Source organism: Cyphellophora attinorum, assembly GCF_001299255.1.
Source record: "Cyphellophora attinorum strain CBS 131958 chromosome Unknown Contig2, whole genome shotgun sequence".
In the NCBI taxonomy this organism is placed as follows: Eukaryota; Fungi; Ascomycota; class Eurotiomycetes; order Chaetothyriales; family Cyphellophoraceae; genus Cyphellophora; species Cyphellophora attinorum.
The window spans coordinates 1,480,008-1,493,783 of NW_017253230.1; the positions used below are offsets into that span (position 1 = coordinate 1,480,008).

Consider the following 13,776-nt stretch of genomic DNA (forward strand, 5'->3'; position numbering starts at 1 on the left):
CATTTGACCCGAGCGCGACTCGTTGCCGGGCGAATGAAGCTAAGCGACGTTATGGGCCAGCCTAGCTGATTGGGGGAATCTGTATGACGGATTTGTAGCATTGGTCTTCTTAGACGGCCATCTCCATCATGTCGGCCGTCACTGGCACCTTCTGCATACAGCCAGGAAGACTGCAATCACCATCGAATTCCGTCGAATTGTAAGACTCTTGCAACCACAAGGGCGTAGAATGATTCCGAGTCATATAGGTGGGTGATGTTATCTATATGTAAGTCGATCAGACCTCCACATCGTCTTGCATCTAGATTCACTTGCCGTCCCACCGCTTCGCTTTCTTTCACGCACCATCGCCTCAACCCACACCACACCATGACAACCGCAGCTGGCAAGCCTGTCAATGGACACGCAAATGCCCTCAACGGCAACCATGAGCACGTCTCCGCCTGGCACCAGCCGGGTCCTGCTGCATATGACTTCCGATCCGACACCATGACAACCCCGACGCTTTCTATGCTACACGCCATCAGCAACACAACTCTGCTCGACGATGTCGTCCTGGAGGATCCCACCACCAACGCCCTCGAAGCCCACGTCGCTTCGCTGACAGGTCACGAAGCCGCCCTGCTCGTTATGTCTGGCACCATGGGCAACCAAGTCGCCCTACGCACACATCTCGTCTCCCCACCATTCTCCGTCCTCTGCGACCACAGATGCCACATCGTGAACTACGAAGCGGGCGGCCTGTCCATGATCTCCGGCGCACAAACCCTTCCCCTTGTCCCCTCAAACGGCCACCACTTGACTCTCGAGGACATCCAAGCCCACGCCGTGATCAGCGACGACGTGCACGCCTGCCCCACCGCCGTCATCTCCCTCGAGAACACTCTCAACGGCACCGTCAACCCGCTCTCCAATCTCCGCGAGATCTCCACGTGGGCCCGATCCCACGGAATTAAAATGCACCTCGACGGCGCCCGCATCTGGGAAGTCGCCTCCTCCACCCACCCTAACGCCGCCGGCTCGCTCTCGGACTTCTGCAACCTCTTCGACTCCGTCTCCCTCTGCTTCAGCAAGGGCCTCGGCGCCCCTATCCATCTGTCATCGTCGGCAGCAAATCCTTCATCAAACGCCGCCGCTTCCGCAAGATGCTAGGTGGCGGCACGCGCCAGGCCGGCGTCATCAGCGCCGCCGCCCGCGTCGCCGTGGACGAGACTTTTGGCTCGGGGCCTCATGGCGAGGGCGGGAAGCTGCGCGTCACACACGAGCGCGCTCTCCAAGTAGCGCAGATGTGGCTGGACAGGGGCGGGGAGCTGACCAGCCCAACCGAGACGAACATGGTCTGGCTAGATCTGGAAGCCGCGGGGATTCAAGGTAGCGACTTCGTGGAGTGTGGGAAGAAACACGGTTTAAAGTTCTATGCTGGACGAATAGTCGTGCATTATCAGATTAAAGATGAGGCGATCGAGAAGTTGGGTTCGGTGATGGACGAGGTGCTGGCTGCGGCGAAGGCGAAAACAGGTAAGGGTGGCGACGGGAAGAAGAGGAGGTTCGATCAGTATGCGAATGGTGAGAAGGCGGCGGAGGGGCAGGAGAAGGAGAAGAAGAGCAAGGCGGACGATGCGGATGAGCTGTAGACGGGGGCGGCCGTAGTCAGAGACAATTTTTGGGGAAGGACTACTCAGGAGCTTGTGGTGTTTTCCTGTTGGTCCCGCAGCGAGAAGAGATCAGGATACGCAGTAGAGCAGAGCGCAAAATGACCCAGATGAGATGAGCACGCGATACCCAGGACAGGGGCAGCACTGCCGAAGGGAAGCAGTGTGTGCGTTCAAGCACACTATTCATTTCCGCCACTCAGCTACCTAATTGCAACTCCTCAGGAGTGCCCTGGTCTGGCTTTTGCCATGTATTGTTCCGTACAGCGCTTTCCTCTTCAACGAACTCGGGAAGTATTCAGCTCTGCTGGTTACTCTTCATGGCTGACAGGTGCCCAAGTGGGCTGGGAGTCTGACAAGCCGTGTGCAAGGCGACTGGTCGGTAGCCATTCCCGCCGAAAGGATGAGCCGACCCAGAAATGATCATTCACGTACACAATTCAACAAAGCCACACTGCCCTCCCTCGATCGCACTCGCCAGAGTCCAATCGCACCTGCCAATGTCCGAATGCCGCTATTCCAAAAAACCAGGCACTCGGCAGTACTTTCGCGTGCCAAAATCGTACGCGCATCACCACGTATTCTCGCACTCTTATGTGCTCCTTCCTTTGTATCCAAAGGTCGACAGAATGTGAAAGCACAACATGTGCTCAGACCATGGATGTGGTTCGCCGGCGATGCTAAGTGTCCGCACCCCCCTTCGTGCTAATTTCAAACAATGTGTTTTCCATGTTGAGTATTCAGGTCGTCAAGTCGTTATTCCCAAGTCCGAATTGAACGCCAAATTCTTGCTCGAAATAGAAGTGCTCCTGGCCATGCATTGTGAATCGGTGTTTGCGACGCAGTGATCAGCTCGCAACACCGAGAGGCTTATTGCCGTAGCTCTGCCTATTGTCTTTGTTGTAATCGCCCTGACTCGAACCACTGCCTGCGCGCTGTCTCCCAGAGTATGGTTGGTTTGGGGCAGCGAAATCAAAATCCTGCTTCGCGTTGCCAGGACCATGATTCTGTACTGGACGCACAGAGCTTTGCTTGTGCCATGCGTGAGCCTGAGAAGGATCGGCATCGACCCGCATGGCGACAGTATTTGGGCCTTTCGTTGAGCCGGTGGCAGAAGACGGAGTGGCTCTTGCTGGTCCATCTGCGGCTTGGACGGTCTGCTTGGCCACGTTTCCTTTCACGATATCGCCGTACCGCGAGAGAATTTCTTTGGTAGTCAACTCTGCCGAGCTGTTGTGCAGGCTGCTATCGGTCAGGATTGACTGCAAATCTTCGGGTACCTATTTACTGTCAGCAAGGATACAAGTGAACTGCTTTTGGAAGCCATACCTCCGAAAATGTGTCGTTGAACTGTATCAGTGTGTGCACAGTCTCAATGGCCAGAAAGCTTTCGTCGACTTGTGGCACAACCGCCGCCTTTCCATTCTCCTTCTTCTGTAGGGCATACAGTATGTTTGGTGCCATCACAGTGGCTAGGTTGTGTGCGTCCATTTTGCTTCCGGATTCCTCGTCGACTTGCGAGAAAGATGCCGTCCAACGCAAAAACGCGAAGAGCACTTCCATCGTGTCTCGATGGCTCTTTGGCATCAAACAGCAAGTCAAGTGCAGAACACGCTGACGAACGTCGTCATCTTCGAGTTTTTGAGCTGCGATCCACAGCTTGTGCAACTTGAAAGTTAGCAGCGGGTCTGGCATATCGCGCAAGAACTTCTTGAGCAGAGCCGCAACTTGAACAGCATTCTCGCGGCTCAAGTCTGGCATCTGGTTGGCGTCGATTAGCTCAGACGCCTCTCTTAGACGTTTGATATTGCCGTTCTTGCGGAAGACACCTTCCACGGACATATCCATCTGCTTCATGGCGCTTATTGCCTCGTCCACGATCCCGGGCACACGCAACGCTCCTGGTCCCACACCATGCGTGGACTCAGCACCTTCACGTTCGCACAGACTCTCAAGCGGAACCCCGAAGACGCCCTTCTTCTTTACTTTGTTGTCGTTTCGCAGAGCCCGGCTGACTTTTCCCCAGAACGTCGGCTTTCGTGATTCTATCAACCCAAGCAGATCTTCCAGAGTGAAGTGGCCGTCCAGCAGTGGCTGCATGGACAGAACTGCCACATGACGCACTATGAAATACTCCAGCGCCGACAATTCGGAGAAGTAACGCTTTGTGCGAAGAGGACTTGGCTCGCCAGACAGCAGATCGTTTCCGGCTGATGCGCCGCGCGCGTGGCCATTGAGCAGACGAGGAGCGTTATTGCTAGCGCCAATCAAAGCGGTGCCTGCGTGTCGATACGCATTAGGCCGCTGCTCCTTGGCCTGCTCTGCTGCGACAATGCGCGGGATGTCATCCAGAGTAAGACCTTCTTGATTGCCGAAAGTCAATTCAGGTCGAACCTTGCCGTCAAGATCTCGCTCCTCAACAATCTGGAACTGGCCTCGAGAGGGGTCGTCTCCTGCGGATCCTGGTCGAATGCCCGTCGGGCCGTCCATGATGCGGGAGGCTCTTGCCTTTCGAAAAGTTGTCGACAGTGTTCTTTCGTTTCTTGTCGATCGCAGGCGCTTCATCTCGCCTACTGTCTGCTCGAGTGATGAGCCTTCCTGTTTTGATGAGCCGGCGTAGGACTTAGATCGCGACCCCATCTTCTGGTGGGGTGGTGCACGATCTTGACCACGATGGCCGTCATCAGTGTTGTAAGGTGTCAGATTGGGATCTTCTGTCGTATGAGGAAGGCTCCCACTGTTCTTCAAGACCTCTAAGAGTCTAGCCAACGCAACCTTCAATAGGAAGACGTATTGCTGCAGTTTTGAGACGTGGGAAAAGCCAGACACTGTTTCAGCGGCTCGTTTGGCGTGGTCGAGACAGTAGACACGCTCATCACGCTCGCTGTAACGAGCGCTGTAAAGATCCTGGCTCAGGTCTCTGTTACAGACACTGCATGTCAAATGAGGCGGCTTTGCGTGCCAGCGCTTGCCGTAGATCATGATACATTCATCATCAATTGGCTGTGTACAGCTGGCACAGCAGTCCGACTGTTGCTCAGCCAGCCCAGCAACCCCATCGTTGATATCGACGTTCTTCAGCTCTTGCTCTTTGATGGTTTCGAGGTCGGCAAGCTCATCCAAGAATGCATGTAGACCTTCTGCGGTGCCTCTTTCGCGCTCGAGCTTCAGGGCGCCCTGAAGACCAATGCGAATGAGGAGCTTCAAATAGTGAGCCAGGCCAGTAACCAGGGAGAGTAGTTCTTGGGTAACGCCAAGCTTCCGCACACCGGTCTCTTGCGTTTTGGACAGTAAGGTGAAAAATGCCACTACCTTCTTGCAGAGTAGCTTGGCTTCTCGGCCATAAGACAATTCCTTGAGGCCCGATTTGATGACCAGAGAGGCGAGACTGTCGACCGCATTGAAGAGGATGTCGACATGCCAGATGAACTTTCTGGCTACAATGACTCCTTCATAGTACGATCCGTTGCTCACCTGAAGAAGCATATCTGAAATGCACGAAGCGGAAGACTCTTCGAAGGTGGACAGGATACTCCAGATGCGGTACACCTTCAGCTCCATCCGATCTTCATCTTCTTTGACCAGCTCCCGCTCATCGTTGCGTACGTCTGCATTGAGATGTGGACGTGCTGAAGCCTCATCTGACGTCGATAATCGGACATTCCAGAACTTGTGAATCATGTAGCATTCTGGGTGCCAATGCTGATTTTGCCCATTTCGGAATATCTCGACAAATTGCTTCAATATGGCAGTCTGGCATCCGTTGCATCTCTGAGCAAACTGTGTCGAGTAATGGTAGTGACAATAGACTTTGCCCTCATGCTCGTAGTAACTGTCTTGAGAACCGAAGACCGTGGGACACACGGAACAGGTGAAGTGTTCGATGTGGTATTTCCGGTCTAACGCCGTGATGTAGGAGCCGCGCAACGCACCACCGCAGTCGTAGCAGAGCAAGTCCAGACGCCGGAAATAATCGGTCTCGCACAGCGGAAATTGTCCAGAGCCATCTGCAGCATCGACAGGGAAGAACTTCGAGGCAACGACTTGTCCGCAGTCGGCACATTTGAAGCAGTCGAGATGGTATGTTCCTCCTAGGGCGCGCACAAATTGTCCTGTCAACGCTTCTCCGCACTTTTTACAGGTCCGAACAGATCTTCCACCACTACCACCCGTTCTTGATCTACTCCGATCATTGGGTTCTCCATTGCCGATCGATCGCTTCCGACCAGTACGACTTTCGGTGGACTGTCGGGCATCACTGTCGTACTGCGTTTCAGGGGCGTTGCCATTCTGCTGCGCATAGTTGGCATTGCCGTTTGTGTTGTGTTGCTGATTCTGGCCAGGCGCACCGATGGTATATCTGGTAGTGCCAGCGTTGGGATCTTGGTAGGGGGCGGCCATTATGAAGCCCTCGGCGATTGAGCCAGGTATACGGGTCAAGCGCCCCACGCATATGAAGTCGGGGACAGGCGATTTGGCAGACGCTTTCGTTCGGAATTGCGGTTATGCTCATCCAAAGCGGTGGCAAGGCAGTCGTGCTCATCGGCGCAAAGCTGCGGGCTCGAGTTGGGAGGGCGGATTCGGACTCGAGAGTCGAGGGCTCAATGCCGGTGAAACAACAACAAATCCAACACTATCCAAATCGTCGACCGTCTTGCGTGGCAGAAAGTCGATGCCGCCGACCGAGGCGAGGAGTCTGTCGAGGTGTCAATGGACAAAGCAACTTTGTTTTGGCGACGAGTTGGCAGTTGAAACGAGTGTCGGGCCGGCGTCAGTTTCGCTGCGGCAATGCACTGTCAACGCGTCGAGGTGGGCTTAAGACCAATGCAGGAGACTGTTCTGGATAGAGAATAATGAGTGTGCTCGGAAACGTGGAAGCAGAGAGCGACACAGTGGTCTGTTGAAGGACTCAAGTTATGGCTATCCCATCCGACACTTGCTTTCATGCAGACGAGAAGAGAGGGTTGACGCCTTGGCACGCTATCCTGTACAAGGTTTAGCGTGTGGTGGCTTCACTGCTGGGCTCCTGTGTTCAGATTCACATGGGCGTAATGCTATAAATGAACTACACCTCTTAACACACCCACTGCATGTCATGTTGCTAGCGACTGTATGGGAACGAAGCCCGGTCGATGCACAGTCGATATCCTCAGCCGATCATGCAATGATATCTGCTACGGAGAGATGTCATTTGCGTTTCTCTATGCTGGGTAGCTCGACCAGCCTCTTACCCAAGACTTCAGCGCGCAGGACATGACATCCTCCCAATATCGAGTCCGTGACTGGTTCGTGTCCATGCGATGTGAAATGTAACGGGTTTCGCTTGCTGTAGTTCAGCGCGGGCCAGGAACTGGGCAAATTGGGAATTCTGCGCAAGGTTGCTGCTTGTCAACATCTCGGATACTCTGAGATCCAGGAATCGCCGTGCTTGAGCCTGTCTCCTAATACGACAACCCCTCGTCAACTGAGAGGCAATCGCGATGGTGCAAAGATATGCTGGTAAACAGTGGGAGATGCCTGACACTTGCTACTATTTTAAACCGTTGATGGGGACCGACCGATCTGCAGTGCTGGAGTTCGCCCACATGTAAAACAGGATTTAGGCAACTAGCAACAACGCCCAACTTGCAGTGTGCTTGCCTGGGCTCAGCCGCAAGGTCGAAAGGCCACAATATTCCTGTCGAAGACACCTGCTGTGCATATGAGGCTCTCGATCAATGTCAGCTTTTGTACTGATGCAGACGACAGCGAGAGCGAAACTCGTCGAAGGCGAGGCATTGATCACCTAGGCAAGCAACAGAAGGGCTGGGCTTTCAGGCTAGTACAACGGGTACAAACAGGCTCAGCCCGCTAATGCTCAAGGGTGGAGTTGAGGGAAACTGCCCCGCGTTACCGGTCATAAAGTGCAACTTTCTTCAGCACTTCGACGTGTTGTTTATTCTCAGCCTAACTTGAGGGTACACCTGCCAGACCACAGTCTTCGCTCGCTTCCTACTTTCTCTACCATGCCCAACGCTCGTAAGCGCCTTGTGTTGTCACATCTGTAGTCATCATGAATCCCATTTCTCGTATCACCAAGGTTCGCTCACCACTGCTTTGCGCAGGCTGAAACTAACAACTCCAGGAATTGGCACGATTGCAAGCGGCATCCGATCTGTCTTTAGGAGTAGCAGCTCAAGACCACGATCTTCGTCATCTCAAGGCATTCATTGTTGGTCCTTCAGACACACCATATGAGTACGGGTTCTTTGAGTTCGCCATCCGCATTGGAAGCGACTATCCCGTCAAGCCACCAAAAGTCGACGCGAAGACTACAAATCATGGCCGGTGCAGGTTCAATCCCAACATCTACGCAGCTGGCAAGGTCTGTCTAAGCATACTCGGTACATGGCAAGGCGAGAAGCCTGGTGAAGAATGGTCGCCGGCTCAGGGCGTGGAGTCGATCCTCATCTCAATACAGAGCCTGATGTCCAACAACCCGTACGAGAACGAGCCCGGCTACGAGAATTGCAAGAGCAAGGAGGACAAGAAGCTCAATGAGGCTTATTGCGCAAAGATAAGGCATGAGACCATCCGAATTGCTGTCATACAAAAGCTGGAGGAAGCCATGGGCATTTCCAGCATAAATGGGTCTGCTGTGGGAGTGAAGCAAGATATTGCAGCCCGTGATGCCTGGGAGTCTGACGACGACGATGGTCCCGCAATGCACCATGACGACATCTCTAAGAAGAAGAAATTAGACGACACCAAATTCGAACCCTTCATCGATCTCTTCAAAAGACGCTTCCTCTGGTGGTTCGAACATTACATGAATACTGTCGCGACAGAGATGCCCAAGCACAAAGACGGGAAAGCCTTCGAGAAGATGCCGTTCGAGTCCGGTCACAACGGCATGGACGGTCAATTCGGCTACAAAGACCTACAGAAGAGACTACTCTCGCTCAAAGACGCACTCCAAAAGGAGACAGATGGTTGGGCACAAGAAGGCAAGCGGCTCAAAGAGCAGGAGTCCACCAAAGCCGCCAACATACAGCGCCAATTCGAGCAGCTGAACGAGAAGTTGCGCCAGCAGAACGCCTTCCATTACACGCTGAAGTTGAATCGTGACAACCCCTTCGTCTGGGACATGGTTTACTTTGGCAAGCCTGGCACCGATCTCGATGGCGGCATGTTCCAGATTCGCATCGCCATTAGCCCTCGCTTCCCCGAGGAACAACCCCGCGTGACCTTCCTGACACCAATCTACCACCATCGGGTGTCCAAGGATGGCGTCCTCTGCTATTTTCCGCAAAAGCCCGACGAGCTGGCTGATCACGTCGCCAAGGTTGTGGAGTCGATCGAGGAGGAAGGACGATACGATCCGCGTACGATCGTACGTCCAGAGGCGTCCAAGCTGCTCTGGAGTAGTGACGATGCTGACAAGCAGAAGTATCGCAAGCATGTACGAAGATCTGCACAGGACAGCCTGGATGCCTAGGACTTCATCTGAAAGGGCTTGCGACGCACTAACGCATTAATGATAGAAGATTGCATTCGATATCCACTCATAGCAAAGGCGCTGACATGGATGGGTCTGGGAGGGCAGATACCTTGGACGGGAATGATGATACCCCATTTGATCTTTTGATATCCATCAACCACCTCTTGCGTGAACGAATGTCCTCGGCGTGTGAATCTTCGATCAAGGTCTCCGGGGCCTATACATAATCTTGCAAAAGTGCTGCCAAGATTGTTTATGGCTTATGGTCGCGATACAGCAGCATAATCTCCAGACATCCAAGAACTGCTGCGCGCTGAGGCCTTGTCCGCGTACTCACCTTCATACTGGCCTACAATTACAGCAGACCCGGAACTGTCTATGAGGGGAACGTGGCGGTAGAGTCGTTATAGCAGTTACCTACGAACCTAAGCCTAGATCAGGCGGCCTTGCGAGACCAGCTACGAGTCGTAAGACGCAGCAGCATAAGGAGCTCGTAACAAAGGACGATGGTGCCGTGGGGCAGCCCTTGAAGCCTGCAAGGAACACGGAACCGCCACACGGCTCCAGTAAAAGCCCACGGGCAACGGATCTTATCCGACCCCGGTCCAGGGCTCTGTGTACCTGACGTCTCGCTTAAAAAATGCTGAAATACTGGGACATCGTCCTCACGCTACGATGCTCGATATCTTGACGTTACCAAAGCTGCTTCACCTCCTGCTGTAGCAGCGATGGCAACGCCAAACGAAAAGTCCATCGGCACCGTTCTGGTCGTCGGCGGCTGTGGGTTCGTTGGCGGCAACCTCGTTGACCAGCTGCTAAATTTCCCGTCCGAGGACAACCTACCACCTGCTTCCAAGGAGCCCAAGCCGGTCGAGAAGTACTCACGCGAGTCTCTCATCGTAACACCCTCCACGGCGTTCCCAACACTACGCTCCCGTTACCCGGCCTACTCTCGTGCTGGCACCCGCGTCCATGCACTTGACCTCAAATGCACTCGCAACCGACATGATAGAGCAATATATCACGAATGCGACATCACCGATGAGTCTGCCCTGACCGCCCTCTTCCAAGAAATAAAACCCGACGTCGTGATTAATACGGCCTCCCCACAATTCACCGCGCCCGACAAGATCCTCAAGAAAGTCAACATCGAAGGAACCAAGACCCTGCTCAAAGCCGCTCAATCGACCGGCACTGTCAAGGCATTCGTACACACGTCCTCCGCCTCCGTCGTACACGACTGCTACAGCGACCTTATCAACGCGACCGAGCTCTACCCTTACGTCTACCCCAACCCGGCCGAGTACTACTCCGAGACCAAGGTCGTTGCAGAAAAGGCCGTGCTAGAAGCCAATGGCACCAGTGGCATGCTCACCTGCGCCATACGACCCGCCGGCGTCGTCGGCGAGGGCGACAGGGGAGGTTTCGCCTACGCCATCATACTTACCGGATCCAAGGCGCCTGCTTGGAATTTGAACATGCAGTTAGGTCACGGTGAGGGTTTGTTCGACAACACCTACGTTGGCAACTTATGCTACGCCTTACTTTGCGCCACCGACGCTCTCTTATCTACGCATACACGGAAAGCAGAGGGCAAGTCCGAGATCCTCGACTTTGAGCGTGTCGATGGCGAAGCATTCAACTGCACCAACGACGAGCCTGCGTATTTCTGGGACACGTCCCGCTTCCTCTGGTCTCGTTATGGCCGCATCGATGGCGTGCGGCCGGCGACCCAGGCCTGGGCGCTGCCGAGAGAGATGGCGGTTTTTGCGGGATTTGCATCCGAATGGGTGAATTGGGCGTTGGGAAGGCCGAGTAAGTTGACTGCTCAGGGGGCGAGGTATGCTTGCATGCATAGATATTATTCTTGTGAGAAGCTGAAGAAGCGGACTGGGTACAAGCCGATGGTGTCGGTGGAGGAGGGGCTGGAGAGGAGTGTGCGGGAGTTCAAGACGATTGCGGAGGGGGAGTTGGGTAAGAAGGAGAAGTGAAGGAAGACTGTGGTTCGGAAAGAAGCGCTTGACCACGTTGCTGTACTGGTCGCGGCTACACATGTTGTGCTATGATAGACCAGACTCGCATGACCGACTCAGGTGAGCATTTGTGCATGTAAAATTATGGTATTGAACTCGTTTGAGGCTCTTGCATACTCACGATTGAAGACCACTGTTCTCGGTCATGGCCCTTGTAGGCGCAACCAAGCATCTTCCTCCGGAAACAGAACGTGACTGACTTGATCTGGGGCATCGCGAACGGACAAGGACCAGTCAGGCAATCTGCTGTGGACATGACCGATGAAGAGTCATCGAGGGCCTGACGTCCACGCACTGGAACTCAGGATGTTGATGGCCAGAGCCCAGGAAAGACGACTCACTGGTATAGAAAGCGGCGACACACATACAGTGGATATGAGTCCGCCCACAGTTCACGTTAGCATTGGCACGGGTCATGCGGGCAGGATCCGGAAGGCCTGCGTCATAGTGATGGACAAGATTATTGAATAACATTCTCCTGATGTGTGGAGAGTCCCATGATTGTCGCAGAGTCGAAGATCCCAAGTCGCCGCGCGGCTACTACCGATCGATTGTTGACTGACCTGCTGGCCACTTAATGTCTTTGGATCGAGAGAAAGGTCGACCGTTGTAGGATATGACTGCCGTGGCGCGTGAAGCGAATACTAACTTCGGTCAAAGATGGTTCGGGATGGAAGGGACCTTCCCTGTGCGAAACGCATATCTACCGGGGAATTGCAGTGAAGTCGCAGACCTAGATCATGGGTGCAGTCAGAAGGGTCTGCTGTCAGTAGATCGACCAAAGTGTGCAATGGCACGGGCAATGTGGCTATGGTTCCCCTGTGTCCTTGTGCTGCACGTCAGCAGTTCGCAAGTAGTCCTCGACCCTTCGCAACACGAGGCTGAAGGCTCAATAGCAAGGTCTCAAGTGAAGTTCAACGAGAGGTCGCGAAGGACGGGTCTACCCTTGCGACGTCGAGGCTTGCAGACACGGCAGCATCTGGCCCGAAAGTTTGCCGCTCAGCTTGCTGTCAAGCATGAGGATCATTGAGGGGAGGTCAGCTCAGAAAGACAGGGGCAGGAAACATTCGATCTGACGGGTGTTTTGAAGGCTGCATAGCACGAGTTTGATGGTTGACAGGGAGCGAATCGGCTCAAGAGGCCAGCAAGGACATCTGTCGAATCTCGTCGTGCCAGGAATTTGGTGAAGAGGATATCAACAACGTTGGCATGCATTGAATGTGCACCGACATATGGCGGTAAGAAGACGCTGTGCTCGCAGTAATCGAGATCGCGTCGACCGAGCACGGCAGGCCGCTCGTAACGATCGACGAGTTTGCGCACGGCTTTGCTGCATGATGAGCTGCGGATCAATCGTAAGCTTTGGCTGTTCTGTCAACGACACATTGCATTGGCCAGGCAGACAACGTGTATGCAGCGGTTAATATTGTTATTAGAAACCATCCGTACGCGAGCCAGTTTGGTGGGGTGATGTTACTGGACGGGCCTCCAACACGAGTGTCAGCTGAGCTACGCTGTGTAGTTCAAAAAGGTCTGCTTCGTACTACCCAAAGTTTGTCAGGAATGATTTAATAATGGATGCGTACTTTCTGTGCCGAGCACGAGCACATACGATTATTTAGCTGCAGTATGGGAAGGAATGGCAAAGAGTTCAGAAGTCTCTCGAGGGGAGCGGGTGAGCATGCCGGACATTGGTGACTTGACTGTGCCTACACCCTAGACGCTGGCATAGCGTGATGCAATGCAGAAGGAAGTCCAGGACCCATATCATTGCTTACGTGCCTACATCGTGATACCGTAGGGCAGTATCGCTTATTGGCCATGACAATCGATAGGGTCGCCTGGTTTCATGGGTGCCTCAACGACAACAAGACGAGCCAGATCCGTGGCGGCCATGAGAAGTGCCGAGTACTGGACACGGTAACTAACCCTTGCTCATTCCCAGAACCCAACAGTCTGGGAGCACGAGACTGGTGCATGGAAGTCGTCGCTCAGGAACCCGCAGCTACGGCAATGGCTCTGGCGATTGAGCACCATGCGCTCGAGAATTTCTAGAGCTCTCTGGAGAGCTACTCAGTAGTTGAAGATGAAACCTCGATACATTACGCTTTTAGCCAGTCCCAATTGAACATATGTACTTCAAAGGAAACATGAGCGCCGGAGCCAAAAAAAGAGGTCTTCGAGAAGCCGAACAGACGAGGAGGGGTCCTTCTGGTCTGACCCTTCTTCCTGGGGAATGTTCCCAAGCGACCACGTTTTGACAACGGCACGCCTAGTCTATCGTCGATTCTAGAGCAAGTCAGACGTCAACAGACATGAGCTCGCGAAGGAAGACGTGGTGCAAGGGGCCGTGAGCAATTGATTTCCAAGTAAATCCGAGCGGGGGAGAATATGAGTGGAAGAAGGTGCAGTAGGAAGCCTTTTGAGCCCCACTTTGCCTGCGGGCACGCGCAGTAGTGCGAGAAGAAGAGGAGTTATCGATGGCAGACAGTGACCAGACAACCCAAATTCACTTCCTAACTGCGGCCGAGTCAGTATACGGGCAACATTTCTGCTTGCTAGCAATTCGAGTAGTAGTTCACCAGTGGTACTGTTTGTTCAACGACTTAAT

General features: G+C 53.8%; 5 protein-coding genes across 5 annotated transcripts; 4 read left to right on the forward strand and 1 right to left on the reverse strand.

Annotated features, from left to right (window-relative positions):
- Window positions 1-369: 369 nt before the first annotated feature.
- AB675_2861 (Alanine racemase TOXG) lies at window positions 370-1,152 on the forward strand (the record flags this gene model as incomplete). Its single annotated transcript, XM_018142866.1, has 1 exon — window positions 370-1,152. One exon carries the CDS (start codon window positions 370-372, stop codon window positions 1,150-1,152), a length of 783 nt encoding a protein of 260 aa, XP_018004995.1.
- A 182-nt stretch (window positions 1,153-1,334) lies between these two features.
- AB675_2862 (uncharacterized protein) lies at window positions 1,335-1,634 on the forward strand (the record flags this gene model as incomplete). Its single annotated transcript, XM_018142867.1, has 1 exon — window positions 1,335-1,634. The coding sequence occupies one exon, from the start codon at window positions 1,335-1,337 to the stop codon at window positions 1,632-1,634; it is 300 nt and encodes a 99-aa protein (XP_018005221.1).
- Window positions 1,635-2,500: 866 nt separating this feature from the next.
- Window positions 2,501-6,053, reverse strand: AB675_2863 (Rho-type GTPase-activating protein 1; the record flags this gene model as incomplete). Its single annotated transcript, XM_018142868.1, has 2 exons — window positions 2,501-2,932; window positions 2,982-6,053. 2 exons carry the CDS (start codon window positions 6,051-6,053, stop codon window positions 2,501-2,503), a joined length of 3,504 nt encoding a protein of 1,167 aa, XP_018005137.1.
- Window positions 6,054-7,704: 1,651 nt separating this feature from the next.
- On the forward strand, window positions 7,705-9,129 carry AB675_2864 (Ubiquitin-conjugating enzyme E2 Z; the record flags this gene model as incomplete). The annotated part of the gene is made up of 3 exons (XM_018142869.1): window positions 7,705-7,731; window positions 7,891-8,711; window positions 8,847-9,129. The coding sequence occupies 3 exons, from the start codon at window positions 7,705-7,707 to the stop codon at window positions 9,127-9,129; spliced, it is 1,131 nt and encodes a 376-aa protein (XP_018004779.1).
- Window positions 9,130-9,860: 731 nt separating this feature from the next.
- Window positions 9,861-11,123, forward strand: AB675_2865 (Sterol-4-alpha-carboxylate 3-dehydrogenase, decarboxylating; the record flags this gene model as incomplete). The annotated part of the gene is made up of 1 exon (XM_018142870.1): window positions 9,861-11,123. The coding sequence occupies one exon, from the start codon at window positions 9,861-9,863 to the stop codon at window positions 11,121-11,123; it is 1,263 nt and encodes a 420-aa protein (XP_018005290.1).
- Window positions 11,124-13,776: the final 2,653 nt, after the last annotated feature.